The sequence below is a fragment of the Acanthopagrus latus genome, chromosome 13 (assembly GCF_904848185.1).
Source record: "Acanthopagrus latus isolate v.2019 chromosome 13, fAcaLat1.1, whole genome shotgun sequence".
NCBI lineage: Eukaryota > Metazoa > Chordata > Actinopteri > Spariformes > Sparidae > Acanthopagrus > Acanthopagrus latus.
Genome location: NC_051051.1, coordinates 15466894 through 15482695, shown reverse-complemented (window position 1 = coordinate 15482695; position 15802 = coordinate 15466894). Strand labels below are relative to the sequence as shown.

The 15802-nt window shown below is 39.5% G+C and overlaps 1 protein-coding gene across 2 annotated transcripts; it reads left to right on the top strand.

The window, feature by feature from the left end:
- The first annotated feature begins 1050 nt into the window (after window positions 1-1050).
- hnrnpl (heterogeneous nuclear ribonucleoprotein L) lies at window positions 1051-14469 on the top strand. 2 transcript variants are annotated; one of them, XM_037119609.1, is made up of 14 exons: window positions 1051-1202; window positions 1666-1784; window positions 2425-2662; window positions 3211-3296; window positions 6056-6152; window positions 6259-6331; window positions 11499-11534; window positions 11781-11849; window positions 11946-12196; window positions 12695-12816; window positions 12925-13126; window positions 13218-13275; window positions 13771-13866; window positions 13988-14469. In XM_037119609.1, the coding sequence occupies exons 1-14, from the start codon at window positions 1119-1121 to the stop codon at window positions 14044-14046; spliced, it is 1590 nt and encodes a 529-aa protein (XP_036975504.1). In that variant the 5' UTR covers window positions 1051-1118; the 3' UTR covers window positions 14047-14469. The 2 variants fall into 2 exon arrangements, with proteins under 2 accessions (XP_036975504.1, XP_036975506.1); XM_037119611.1 differs by lacking the exon at window positions 11499-11534.
- The last annotated feature ends 1333 nt before the right edge of the window (window positions 14470-15802 follow it).

Below are 15802 nucleotides of genomic sequence, written 5' to 3'. Positions count from 1 at the left end.
GAGCATTTTAACATTTACAATATTAATGAGGTTACAATATAAACTCAGAAATATGTATCTTTTCATTAAATTAATAAACAAGCTGTTCTCAGAGGAGAATAAGGTCCTGGGAACACTATTTGAAGCTATAAAGGTGGCGTGGTCTGCCAAATATAAACAAAGTAAAACTGCATTAAATTGTGTTGTCCTTTAAGGTCAGTTTGTTTATTCTGTCATGAAACGAAGCGAGTATGTTTCTTTGGTTTGTTTAGGCAGAAAACAAAATCAGTCAAAAACTACATGGTGCATCTTTAAAGGAACAACACTTGGCATGGACAATTTTGCTGAAAAGCTCCTTCAGAAATCCTTAAAAATCCACAGAGAGGTAAGCAACCTAATGAACTTGTGGGCGACTTGTAACCATACAGTCTTTATTTCCTGTTCCTGAGCTGGATATGTCTCAATTATAATGTACAACTAGGGAACACATTTGGAAACAGCCTAACGGACTATGTAAATTGCATCATGAAGTTGTCTATGAGTACGATGAGTCAAGCGGAAGTAGGTTAGTGTTTCACAGTCATGACTGACAGGTTTGTTACAGTATCTGTGCTTGGGATAAAATGTTTGACCCATGGTTTAACCCACCGCCCCTTCTGGAACACAGTGAAAGAGTAAACAAGGAAGAAACAATCATTTAAATGATTGACAGGGTAAAGTGACCAACAGTAACGTGTCTAACGTATGACGTTTTGCTGCCACATTCACCACCCGTCGTGAAAAATAAAACATTTAAGCAACCTGGTCTAAATAAATTAACGCAGTTGTCATGTCGCAGTTTCAGAACAACCAAAGTTTATGAGGAAAAAAACGTGCTGTTATCGTAACATCTGATAAACATTGTAAGGGACGCACCCACTTTTAGAAAATGTCAAATTATTTGAGCATTGTCTACTCTGCAGAACAAAATGTGATTTTATGAACAACGGGGGTCACCTGAAATGTTCAGTTAAGGCTTAAAACTCCCAGCTATCGATAACGGAACATTTTTGCCATTGTTTTTAGCTGTTTAAACAGTGTTTCATTTGTTCCCACGTACTCTGAATGCACCATTAGACCGGCATAGGGGACAGGACAACATGGCTGCTGCTGCGGGCCGATATTACGGAGAAGGCGGCAGAGCAACGAAAAGACAGAAAACTGAGGACGGAGGAATGACAACGGTGAGGGTGTCCTCTTTACCCTGGTGGTTGGTGTTATATTGTGCTATTTGCTTGGTTTTGCTTTTCACACAGAAGAGAAGCTAAGTAGCTAGCTAACCGACACAAACCGTTTCACCTTAACGGGAGTTTCGTCAGGTTTAGCCAGAACAGCGTTTTAACATTTACGGTTATATTAACTTAATAGCAACTAAAAAAACATGTAAGTCAGCTGTCTTTTGGGGTACTGATAAAAATGATTCGCCGTGCAAATAAATACATAATTAGACGTTTCTTTAGGCCAGCGTTTAACGGTTAACGTCACTCAGGCTCATCTCCAATGCAGTAACGTTGACGGCTATTCTATAAAGCTCACTGACTCCAGCTGCTATTCACCTGTCTCTACAAATCTGCCGCTCCATCCCCTCTTCATCAGCGGTCGGGAGTATTTTTATGACCCAGCAAACATAATGTTGTGTGTTTTCAGGAGAGCTACGATGACCCTCATAAACCGCTGCCCTCCCCGGTGGTGCACATCAGGGGCTTGGTGGACGGCATCATGGAGGCTGATCTGGTGGAGGCCCTGCAGGAGTTTGGGGCCATCAGGTAATAACGTGCTCACAGTATTTACTGTATTCTCACGCTGCATGTTTGATGTTCTCTGATGTGTAAACATTCCTAATAACCCCCTAAAGGTTCACAGCACTGATTGTCATGTCAGAAAGTAGTGACTGAGAGAGCACTGCAGGAGTCCAGCTCTGGGTTAGGTCTACAGTTCCTTTCCCATTTTGGTCTTGAGCCTGTTAGATGCTTCATTTCTTTTTTTTTTTTCACCAGGCACCAGTTTGCTTGTTATCTGTGCTGTTCCATACAGACCACTAGCTTAAACAGGGATATCTTAGGTTGTCAGCTGCCCTTTGTCTTGTATGGGTACGATGATAAGCGCAATGAAACTCAATTGTATCACAAAGTGTGTGCAGCCAGAAAGCCTAAACAGTGACCCTGTGCAGGGCCGCAGATTTGAATGTTAATTTTGGTCAACTCTTTCAGATAACTGGGAATCCCTTTTTTCAGTGTTTATAATGCTGGTTTAAATTTTGCCCGTCATAGGCAAGGTCAACGTAATTGCAAGTTTAACTAATGATTTTTTACATTGCTGTGACTTGTGCTTTTATTAATGAAACATGGTTCAGTAATCCAGCCTATGGGTCCTCTAATTTTCCTCTTGAAATATTTATTTTTACAGTTATGTGGTTATGATGCCCAAGAAGCGCCAGGCCCTGGTGGAGTATGAGGACATGAATGGGTCCTGCAATGCTGTTACATATGCAGCAGAGAACCAGGTTTACATCGCAGGCCACCCTGCCTTCATCAATTACTCCACTAGCCAAAAGATCTCCCGACCAGGAGACTCAGACGACACCCGCAGCGTCAACAACGTGCTGCTACTCACGATCATAAACCCCATCTACCCAATCACCACGGTAACGTGATTAAAAAATTTAACCTTGCGTTCAGTGACAGTGGTTCATAATTATGTAGCAGTGTGTTGACCTGAATACATTACTTTATACAAATTAGGACAGAGTTCTTCATTAGGACACCAAACATTAAACCCTGTGTGACAGTGTTGGATATGACCATTGACTGAAACTTGCTTCATGAAAGATGAAGGGATTAGATTATTAAATGCTATAAAATCACTGTGTTATTAGATGTTCCCATCAAATATCATCCTCTGTTATGTTTATTGAGCTCCAGACTTTAGACTTCATCGCAGACTTACTGTCGTTCTTGTCACTAGTGGTGCTAATTTTCCTTCACTCTATATACTTTTCACAACAACTGTGAATTTCCTCTCCACTATGATGTCACAGAAATTTTTGGGATAAAAATCTTTGAACAATATCCAGCAAGGCACTATGCGTCTATGTTGGGTCGTGGGTAATATTTTTAAAAGTGATAGGTGCGCTCTCACAAGGTGTGCTTTATATCAGAAATTCTTAACAAACTTACCCATCTGCCTCTGCAGGATGTGCTCTACACCATTTGTAACAACTGTGGTCCTGTACAGAGGATTGTCATCTTCAGAAAGAATGGGGTTCAGGCCATGGTGGAATATCCTTTTCAATAATTGCCTTTTTCATTGGCCTTTACATTTTATTTTTTTTTATCAAAGTCTTTTTATTAGTATTTTCCAGTTTTCATTTATGCAAAACAATACAAAGATACATGAATAAACACAATGTAAACAGACATAACATAAACCCTTCCCCAAGATGCTAGACCCATTTAGAATACATATACCCATAGCCAGATATTTAAAAAAATAAATAAAAGTGAAAAAGTTAAGCATTGAGAGAGAAATATGACATCTGTTCCACAGCATTTCACAGGGTCACATATTTACTGTACACAGTTACATTAATTATTCGGTAAAGTTGGCAGCAGCCACATCTCCAACGAAAGTCATAAAGGGTTGCCAAATAGAGTAGAATTTTCCAACAGATCCTCGAGTGGTATACCTAATTTTTTCTAGATGGATATGATACATGACCTCTCTAATCCAATGTCCATATGGGGGAGGTTGAGAGTCTTTCCATTTAGAGAGAATAAGCCTCCTGGCCAGCAAAGAAAAGAATGCAATCATGTTTATATTACACTTACTAAGAGAGATATCCGCTGGGGTCACACCAAATAGTGAAATTAAAGGGGATGGGTGCACCGTTTTCCCACATATTTTAGAGAAGGCCTCAAATATAGATCGCCAAAATCCATACAGCCTTGGACAGGTCCAAAACATATGCAACAATGTAGCTGGAAATTGTTTACATCGGTCACAAGTTGTGTCCAAATCTGGTTTGAATCTAGACAATCTCTCCTTGGACCAATGAAGACGATGTACGATTTTGAACTGTACCACAGCATGTCTCTGGCATACAGAGGAGGAATAAATTCTCTGAATAATCTTTTGCCAGACCAGCTCTGAAATAGGTTCCTCCAAATCTGCTTCCCATGCGTGCTTAAGAGACTCTAGACTGGTCACTTGATGTGAATTGATCAATTTATAAATTTTGCTGATAATTTGCTTGGAGACTATAAAACACTTAAAGATTGAGTCTAGAAGTGACGTGGGAGGGCATAAGGGGAAACAGTCTGAGTTAGATGCAACAAAGCATCTGACTTGTAGATATCTGAAAAAATCTGACTTGTGAATACCAAATTTTTGTGATATCTGTTCAAAGGAAGCAAATTTATCTTCTATGTAGAGATCGTATAATGACTTAATTCCAATTTGTGACCAGGAGTCAAAGGCATTGTCGATTATCGATGGGGCAAACATGTGGTTTTTCGTCACTGGAGCGGCAAGCAACAGCTCTGTCATGTTAAGAGATCGCCTAAACTGATTCCAAATCTTCAATGTATGGATAACAGTTATGTTGGATGTAAAATTAGAAATGGGCTTATTGAAAGGCAATTTCGAGCACAACAAAGCTGCAGGCGAAGTACGTTCAATTGAAGCCTTCTCTAGTATTAACCAGCTGAGGTTATCAGCATCGCTCCTCATCCAATACATCAGTGTCCTTATATTAGCAGCCCAGTAGTAATATCTGAAGTTTGGGAGTGACATGCCTCCCCATGTACGAGGCATCTGTAGCACATTTTTACCTATCCTTGGTTGCTTCTTATTCCATATAAAGGCTGATATCTGACTATCCAAATTGAGAAAAAAAGATTTTGTTAAAAAAATGGGAAGATTCTGAAATAAATATAGAAATTTGGGAAGCACATTCATTTTAATTGAATTTATCCTCCCTCCCAGGGAGAGAGGTAGGGCACCCCAGTGATCTAAATCTCGTTTGAAACTGGATAGCAGAGGTTGATAATTAGCCTTGTAGAGATCCTTGTAAGTACGTGTTACCCATACACCTAAGTATCTAAATTTTTTAGGGCTAATTTTGAAGGGACTTTGCCCAATATCTGACCCCTCTGTGGAAATAATAGGCATCAGCTCACTTTTCTGGAGATTGACCTTATAGCCAGATATACTTCCAAATTTATTATTATTAATTATTTTTATACTTCCAAAATTGGTAGTAATGCAGTTTGGCGATGATGACGCGGGGCTTACCGCCGGGTTTTACCGGTCCCAGGCTCCGGTGTGAGCGGTCGATCAGCGGCTCCTTCTCGAGTTGTAGCGCCTCCATTAGCAGTTTGGCAACCGATGCAGTAGAGCTCGAGCCGGGCGTTTCGGGGACACCAAGGATCCTCACATTACACCTCCTCATTCGCCCCTCCATATTCTCACATTGCTCCTTCAGCCCTGTTACTTCTGCTTTCAAATCCCTCACCACATTTTGCAGAGTGACCACCTCATCCGACCAGGTGGACAAGCCGCCCTCCATTTCCTTGACATTAGAGAGATTTCTGCTTTCAGCGAGAGAAGAATTTCAGACTTCAGGGCTGAAGTGTCCATGTTGCCAAAAGCCCGCGGAGATGGTGGCGACCCTGCTGGTTGCTCATAGCTACTTCGGTCCGAGGAGGTGGTGGGCCTGGTGTTAGAGGATCCGGTAAATTTATATTTTCGCAGATTCGATGCCATCTATGCGCCTCAGCTTATTACTTAGGTATACGATTGCGTGCTGAAATCTTTCCCGGATCAAAATAGTGAAATGTCAAACAAAAAAAGCAAAATTAAAACAGGCTAGGCGGGAGCCCACGCTAAACACAACTTACTCCATTGCCATCCAGCCACGCTCCCCACGGCCTTTACATTTTGACACACTGTTTATTTTATAGTTGGTGTTTAATTGATTAGACTTGGGCCCTCAGAAAACTTCATATAATCAGATGCTGCCTTAACTCATTGCTGCCACATTTGATTCAGTCCAAAGTGCCCAGAGGGCCAAAGCCTCTCTGAATGGGGCGGACATCTATTCTGGCTGCTGCACTCTAAAGATTGAATATGCCAAGGTAAGTGTATGGCATTGTCTAATCAATGTTTGTGCCAGTTAAATTAATATCAAATGTTTGTGACAGGAAGCTATTTTTGATTTTTGTAATGCAATCCTCTTCACAGCCGGCACGCCTTAATGTCTTCAAGAATGACCAGGACACATGGGACTATACAAACCCCAACCTCAGTGGCCAAGGTAACATGCAGTCCCCAGTCCTTCCTTCCCCCTTTTTCTTCCTCTTCTCCTCTCATGCCACTGTATGGGATGGTCAGGGTTCTCTGCCTCCAGGGGTATTGCCTATGATCAGAGTTGAATGTTTCTCCCAACTCAGTGTTCAGAGGCAGTATTCTTGTGATGCCTTCACAATCTTCATGCATTTTTCCACCACACAGCAGGCTCAAAGTAAGGGCATGAGGAGCAACCTCGAGGGCAGCCAACCTCAATTAAAGCTCATGCATGTGAGAAGCCCAACACGCACCCATCACAGTAGCATACGCAGGTGCACCGTTCTTCACATAGGTTCACATTCCCTTAGGAGCATGTCACAGCTGCACAGCCTCACATCCCTGCATACTCTTATCCAGGAGACACTACAGAGACTATCACACCTGTTAGCATTCTTTCAAACATAGTGGAGATTTTATCATAGCTCAAATTAGACTTCCTGGTGATCTGCATTAGTCAGCAGAGTTGACTTATTGTGACCCTTAGGCACACCTCTTTTTTAAAGGTCCCATGAAATAACCCTTCTCAGGTTTTAATGTACTGTGCAAGTATTTATGCATGAGGGATGGACCTAATATTTGAGGGTTGGTGGAGCATAACTAGAAGGAGAAGGAATATTCTCTATGGCACTTTTATAATTCTGAATTAAACAATCATTACAATCAGCAGAGACGGTAGCTGCTTATGTTGGCTGGCATCTCAGCCTGCAATTACATTTGTATTGGACTTTTACAGATGTACTGATAAATCAGCCAATAATCACCTTGTGAACTGGTATTGGGCTATGTGCAAATAAGATTACATTTACCAATAGCTGTGGCTGATGATTTATGAGCTACTACCTCATGACATCTGTGCCATCACTTTATAAGGCTAAGCTAGTTGTATAGTGATCTAAAAAGGCTTTTGATCTAAAAAAAAAACCAAACAGACTACTTAACGTGACAGGATTATTATTTTTTCATTGTGAAGGTGATTTCGTAAATTTATATGATCAAATTTGTATATTGAAGGGGTGAATGACTGTCCACTTCTAGAATGATATTTTTGTTTCCCTGACACAAATTAGGGAATAAATAACCAAAAAAACCCATTGCTATCAGCATTGACTGGCAGCCAAATTGTTACTTTAAACATTGGTATTGGCCCAATACCAATTGGCCCTCAGTGACTTTACATGTGCCACAAGTACATCAACAACATATAATGTAACAACTGACATTTAAAAGTAAGTTTTTAAAAAAATGTTTTAAGGCTTCTCTTTGTGTGTATGTTTTGCATGTTAGCATTGATAGAGGAAGACCGGTTCTGGGAAACATTCTGCTTTTCATGGGACCTTTTAATTTTAAACATGTATTACAAACACACTTGGTAGTGTCATCTACATTGTTAAACTTACAAATCAATATTTGTAGTGTCAGCAAATTCAGATCATTTTGAGACTCACTTAAGACCAGATAATGTCAAAATGGTTTTAAAGGCAGAGATTACCTTATTTGTTATTGGGTATCTGTTTTGTTGATGTGATGCTTAATGAATACATTAAGAAATCAGTAACTAAACTCAAGATCATTGCATGTCCGTAACCTCTAGGAGAGAAACTTATCAGCCACCTGGGACTTGTGGTGGTAGAGATTCGTCTCTATCACCATAGTGACCAAAATATGGGTTAAACTTCAGAATACTGCTAGATACAAATCTCTACTTACATGTATTGTGTTTGTAGCCTGATGGAGAAGACAATATTGCAAATCATGATATTGCATTTTTCCCTCTTTCTGTTTGGTCAGCAGTAGAATTTTACTGTGTTTGTAAACCTGATTACAGATAAATATTTTACTTTAGTGTGCCTGTATGGAGGAACTCTTTACTAATGTCTTGGCCACCACTGTACAATTCTGTAGTTGTTTTTAATGTACACAGCAAGGACCACAACATGTACATTTCAGGTTTTATACAGGTGTTTGACATTCTGGTGATTGATATTCTTAAGATTGTGCTGCCTTATCAACCAGAGGTACTCCTTGTGTCCTCACTGGGCAAACTCATACAGACTTACCTGAATCTCTAAGCAGACACAGCGGCTTCTACAGCTACAGTATAACAGCACCCACAGCCACAACTCATGTAAATCTACTCTGTGGCATACATCGGACACAGTGGGGCAAAATACTGGAACACAACCTCAACTCACTACTTCCTTATTCCAAGTCCATCATCACCCCTATCTCCACCACCTGACATGGGACTCCATTTTACGTTTGGTGGTGGACAGTAGCCACCATTTCAGTTTGAGGGACAGAAATACTCCAAGGCCACGCGAACAGACACCTCGCATATCCACCACAGACTGATAGATTGATAAACATCTACCAGCACCTCTTTACCAGTACAGTACATCTCATCTGCAAATCCCCGAGGAGCCACCACTTTTGACACAACACATTGCTGATGAGGGCGGGAGTCAGGTGTGTGGTCGTTGCGACCACGCCTCCTAGCCCTTGGGATGTGCCTGCCATAACACAACCACAGGGGAACAGAGGATTTTTCAGACATACTCAGCCTGACCAGGGAACAGACGATACCACACACTGGGGCAGTAAACAAGAAAGAGGCCGTTCTCTTTCTCAGATCCTAATACAGCTCGTCTCTACCTTCCTGGGCTGAACACAACATGACATGACAACGAGCTGAACATCCATGGCCACACACAGCTGAACCGCCATGACAGCACATCGTCACGCAGATATTCCAGATGACTTATTGTCAAGCACTAGATGCCTTTTCACTTTGCAACTGGCCGACAGCTAACAAACCAAATAAGCAAGCATCACGAGAGCGTCCATTTTTACACGAGAAGAAATATCCACGGGGGGGCCTATGAAGACACAAGCATCAAACACCAATCAAGCATACAAGCACAGATGCAAACAGATAAAAAATCCTTTCCTAAAGCTTTCTACATTTATGGACTGTTTTTTCCCTGTACCTTCCCCCCATTTCCCTCCTTCTCTCTGTGCTGTTCTGTTGTTGTTTCTGCGTTGTTTCATTTTCCCTTTTTTTGCACTGGCCCATAGTGATGCCTTTAACGCCTCCCGTGTGATGCAGGTTTGGCTCAGTGTGTCTGTGGACAGACAGCCCACTCTCAAACGGTGCAAATGTCCTGCTTTGTGGTCAGAGCACGGTAAGCTGGAAATGAGCCTCTAATAGCAACTTTGAAAACAAACCAGCAGCAAGTCAAAACCAAGCTTGGATGTGTGGATGTACTTTTCTCTCTGGTGGTGGGGATGCAAGGAAGGAAAGAAGGAAGAAAAGACTGAAGAGGGAGAATGAGTTGAGGCTGGAGTCAAGAGGTTGGCAGGTAGCATCCTTGCTGAAGACTGCCCCCTACCTGCCCACTGTGTCCCATGCTTCTTGTGTGGTGCTGTAAGTACTTGACAGAAATGAATGAATAATCTGACTTGATGGTTAAAAGTTGACAACATGACTGCTGTTGTCTTAAATTTGTTGGTCCTTCATGTTAATACTCCAAAACTGGCTCTGAATTCTCTTGGGAAATTTCTCTTCATTCAACTTATTAAATTATTGGATTATAAGATTGTGCTACATAAATGGTCATATGATTATCCAACTCAAAATTTAGTTCAGTTCAGGGAGTATAGATGTTAATATGGACCTTCCATGTTGTTTGTTCTAAATATAGGATTTTATGTCACAGATGTGAATTTTTGTTAAACTGCTGGTTGTTTTTATTTTATTTTGGGTCTGTTCTAAGGTTGCTGTCACACCTTGCAGTGAGACATTGCAGTGACACGACCACAGGTGTTTTGTTTGCTCCTGCAAGGGTATAATGGAACTGAAACAGATTAAGGGTTTTATTTCTGCTCACTTTGTGTTGAACAAAATATCAGAATTTGTTATATTCAGATTGTTCAATTTTTGTACTGCTAAATTATATGCAGTATGGGATGCGGTGCCCATTTGATGACTCATGTCCCTTGTATTGCCTACTGCTGTGTCTTTAGTGGCACATCAGTTAGCAGTCCAGGCACACTATAGGCAGCCACTGATTTAGTATGATTAATTAACTTCACATCTGTTACAGTGAAATTCAGTTCACTGTCTAGGCCTTTTAATACACAATCTCCCAGTGTACATATCACTGTACCAGCAGCGTCTGCATATCACACATATTCTGCAGATAAAGTAATTCAGTTTCACCTAACAGATGTGAATATGTTTGGGTGATAATAAGAAAATCTGTTCACTAACAAGCCACTGTAGGCCTCCAAGAGACCTGCAGAGTGTTGCAGACTGGTATCGTCACTTTGACATTATATTATTTAATAATGTGGTTATTTTGATTCTGGTATGGCTGCATCTTCCAAAAGTGGTGAAGTCCAATCATAACATCATAACAAATATTTAAGGGTATATCCAGTTGGCTTATACTAATTGATACCTTTGAAAAGTCCAAATAGATAAACAGTTTTGTCAAACATAAAGTTATCATCAAATGACACTCATGAACGATTCTCGTTTGATTGAAAACTTTAATCTTTTAATTTGATATCTAGAGTCTTCTATATATTCTCCTGATTATAATCGACAATAGATTATATACACAATGTTAATGACCTGAATAAGATTATTATTATTATTATTGAAAAATAACTTAAATGAGAACATTAAATTATGTTTTCATAATTAAAACTTAAAGAATGGGCCTCTACAAAATGGGTGGCTGTCATTGACCGTTATGGAGAATGTCAGTACTGGCTTTACTGTTGGTTAATTTTAGCTAGTCTACAATTTGGGTGTAATTGTTTTCCTCTCCACAGTGTATTCTGGTCAGTGAGTCAGTCCTGATGTTGAATTCACTTTTTATGTTACATCTGTGTGTCATTCTGCTCTGTAATAACTGTATAGTTCTCATAGTTTTCAATAAAACATGTTTAGACTGCAGGTGCTCCTCATAGCACTGATGCATATTTCCTCTCTGATCTTCTACTTGAATCTTTCCATTATTTGGCTAGGATGTAAAAAAAAAAAAAAAAAATGTTTTTGCAGTGTTGTCAAATTTCTTCTTTTTTAATGTCAATTTGGATTTGACGTGTGTATATGTGTACCTGCACAGATGCTGATGGTGAAGGCAATTGGAACAATTCACAAGGTGTGTGTGTGTTTGTACTAGGATGGCAGATGATAGCAGCTATATTTCAAAAAATCTCCATTATGTCACTTGTCAGATTAGCAAAATAGAGCCTGCAGACTTTATTTGTAACACTTAAGACGCAGGCCCTCTGTTGCATGTCAATCACAGCCTTGTCCCGTAGCACATAGTAGCCCATGTAAGGTACCTGTTTGAAAAACTTTAGCAAGGAAGCTGTTTGGCAACTTTGACTTTACCATTTTTTAGATCCTAATGCCAATCCAAACAAACGCCAGAGGCAGCCTGCTCTTCTGGGAGACCACCCACCTGATTATGGTAAGTGTCCAGTAATTAAATTGGTGTGCTGTTTAAAAGACTAAATCGCATTCCAATACTGTGTTTGTACTTCAGATCTCTTTTTCTCTAACTAAGGTGGCCCTCAAGGAGGTTATCATGGCTACAATGACGACAATTACGGTCCCCCTCCTCCCCACCGCATGGGGCCAGGAATGGGAGGACGTGGCCGTGGTAGTCAGCGCTATGGCCCTGGATATGGACCACCACCCCCTGAGTACGGTCCTCATGCTGACTCACCTGTTCTTATGGTGTATGGCCTTGAGCCCTCAAAGATCAACGCTGATAAGGTCTTCAACATCTTCTGCCTCTACGGCAACGTAGAGCGGGTGAGTGAAATGATGCTGACCAAACAATGGACAGACAATTGATCTGTAATTATGTAGGGGTTGTTGTTTTTTTTTTTCCCCAAGCAAAAATACAACAGATTAGCTGGTTCCAGTCTCTCAAATAGAACAATTTACTTTCATTTTGGCATATACGATAGTACATTGAATATATCCTGGTTGTAGACGTTTACTCAAACAAAACATATTGAAAACAGCCCATTTTGTGCCTAACCAGAGTGCAAGCACAGTGTCCTCACAACCTAGAAGTGAAAATTTAACCTAAAGAAATGTTAAGGTTCAACCTATCTGTGGTTTGCAGAAATGTACGTTGCCAAAGTTTACGCTGGTGATTTGGTTGCAAGACAGTACCATGGCCTATGAGAAATTCTTAATGTCACTATTTTTTAAATTTTGTATCACTTCATAGACTGAATGATGATTCGATTATGCTAGCTGTTTGTGTTAGTCAGCTGGAGGTTGTTTTTCTTTTTCTTCCAGATAAAGTTCATGAAGAGTAAGCCTGGAGCAGCAATGGTGGAGATGGGAGACTGTTACTCTGTAGACAGAGCTATTACTCACCTCAACAACAACTTCCTTTTTGGACAAAAACTCAATGTTTGGTAAGAGCAGCAGTTCAAACATTATAAAACTTTGGCATACACTATTTCAAAAAAGAATTCAGTGTTTGATTTACAGACATAAGAATTGTGGCCCTCTGTCCTTGGCAGTGTGTCCAAGCAGCAGGCTATCGTGCCAGGGCAATGCTACCAATTAGAGGACAACACAAGCAGCTTCAAAGATTTCCATGGATCCCGCAACAACCGCTTCACCTCCCCAGAGCAGGCAGCCAAGAACAGAATCCAGCACCCTAGCAATGTCCTACACTTCTTTAACGCCCAGCCAGACATCTCTGTAGAGATCTTCAACCAGGTAAGAAAAACCAGAAGGATTCTGTCTGAAGTGTAGAACTCCCACAATCCACAGCCTCAGATTTTCATTGAAACTGGTCTTTACCTTCCAGGTCTGCGATGAACTGGGAATTAAGAGCCCCACAAGTGTGAAACTTTTCACCGGAAAGAGTAAGTTTTTAAGATTTTTTTTTTAAAAACAAATTTGAGTGGGTAGGTAGATGTAAGAAAAAATCATGCAATCAGCTGCACAGCTGAGTGGCCTCATGGGAGTGGCATTGCAGTGTTTCTTTTTTGTTGTTTTTTTTTTTGTTCGCCTTACTGTTCATATTTTGTATGCAACAACACAGCAAGGTACCGGAAAAAAAACATTGCATTTGGTCTTCAATCTGGTAATGATGAAAGGTAATCAAAACAAACCCAAACTTTCTAATGGCAGGTCGTTATTTGATAACTGAATTACTTCAAATTCATATGAACAAGACTGTTATTTCGGAAAAATGTTTCATCTTTATTTATCACTGTGTACTTGAACGCACTTTAATTAAAATTGCAATACATACATTCCAACTGGTTTTGGATCTGTCTGGGAGGGCTCTTCAGGTTGAGTAACAGTTGAGTCATCTGTTATGAGAATCTAATCACCCATTTTGTGTGGTACTAAAGGTGAGAGAAGTTCCTCAGGCCTTCTAGAGTGGGAATCCATCAATGATGCCATGGAAGCCCTAGCTCTGATGAACCATTACCAGATGAAAAACCCCAGTAAGTTTTCATCTCATTACTTTAACAAACATATAGTTTTTATGACTTTACTGTAAATATAGAAGACTTCATAATGTATTTTGTCTTTTAAAATGATTTTCCCCCCTCTTTTCTCTTACAGGTGGGCCTTACCCTTACACACTGAAACTGTGCTTTTCAACCACACACCATGCCAACTAAATACTCCCCTCTCAAGCTATTTGTAACAGTTTGTGTATTTGCATAGAGTATTCTGTAGTTCTGTTGTCACGTCCAATTAAAAACATTAAATCAGTATTGACAAAAACTAGGATTGATGTTAAGATGTTACCTAAACTATGCTTTTGTATGATTTTATTTTACTTTAACCATGTTTTTCAATCAGCTGTTTATTTTGTATGTTCACAACACTAGATTTGAATAAACCCCACTACCCTGAAATAACATTACAATGTGGACCTCAGTTTTCTGTTTTTAAATCGAGAGAACAGTGATAATAATGTGAATACTGATGTAACTACGGTTCACATCTGTCATCAGAGATGGTTTGTATTGTAGCGTTCATCATTACTTCACTCTTGGCATTAAAATATCCATATCCTTTTATGGGAAAATAAACATGAATTTATTGACAGGTTCTTATTGACAGAAGCAGTTGTCATTTTCTGGATGAAGTCACTCTGACATGTCTGTGCTGTACTGAAGTGTTTCAGATGCCTTTCCATATATCTGTGCCTAGGCTATAGAAGATAATCACACAGATGAGAGGATTTTTTATTTTTTATTTTTTTTTTGTACTAATCTGTCGATCAACATTTAAATGTCAGTGGTCACTTGTTGTAGTAGGCACTGAATATTATTCTTGCTGGAATTGGTAAAAGTTGCCGGTTTCATGCAATAGCCACCTCTGACTTTGAAGACTCGCGACTTGACTTAATACTAAATGATCTAATACTCAAGTTGGACTTAGAGGATACAGACCTGTGACTTAACTTGAATGAGAAAACATGATGACTCAAGTGACTTGCCTGTGTTCATTTTATGTTTACAGTTGAGTTTTTTTTAGTGTGGCTGTCAGTATTTTACTGTTTCTAAGTGATGGAAGGGATTTTTATTTCTGATTGACATGCAATTAAGAAATAAACAAGCTTTCATAAAGTTATTTGTTTTTTGATTACATTTATTTCCCTGAATCAATATACTAATTTGATAACTTGAAATGCTTTTTGGACAGTTCAGAATAATTGGTCAATTGCATAAAACCTCAATAGGAACTAATACCTTGTCTTATATATAAAGACGGGATACTGCAGGGAAGGCTGCAGTATATTGACTTGCCCGAGAAAAAATGGCTTTGTTCTTCCTTGAGACTTGGCCCAAATGATTTGAGTCACGTGTACACAGACCTACAGTGCATTATTCCCAGTGTTAAGTGCTAGATTAATTAAAGCAGTTAAACTATCTATCTATCTATCTATCTATCTATCTATCTATCTATCTATCTATCTATCTATCTATCTATCTATCTATCTATCTATCTATCTATATATATATATATATATATATATATATATATATATATATATATATATATATTTTGTATATAATATATTGTATATTTAAGTTAGTATTTACATTCTTTAGTATTACGTTTGTGAGTCAGAAGCATATCCATATATTTACTTTTACCTTGACCACATATTAAATTGTGACAACATTTCTCCACGCGCAATAAACCGAAGTAATTTTCAAAAGTTGTATGTTGCACACAATTGGAAAATCTCTACCTTCTTATGACTGAATGTGACGTACAAACCGTTTTATTGAGAATAACTACCACATAATTTTGACAAGGACCATTTGTAGAGCCCAGCTCTAACATAGAGACCTGACCGCAGTATTGGACAAAAAGAAAAATAGAAAAAACAAAAAACATACAGCGGTCTGAGAACGAAAC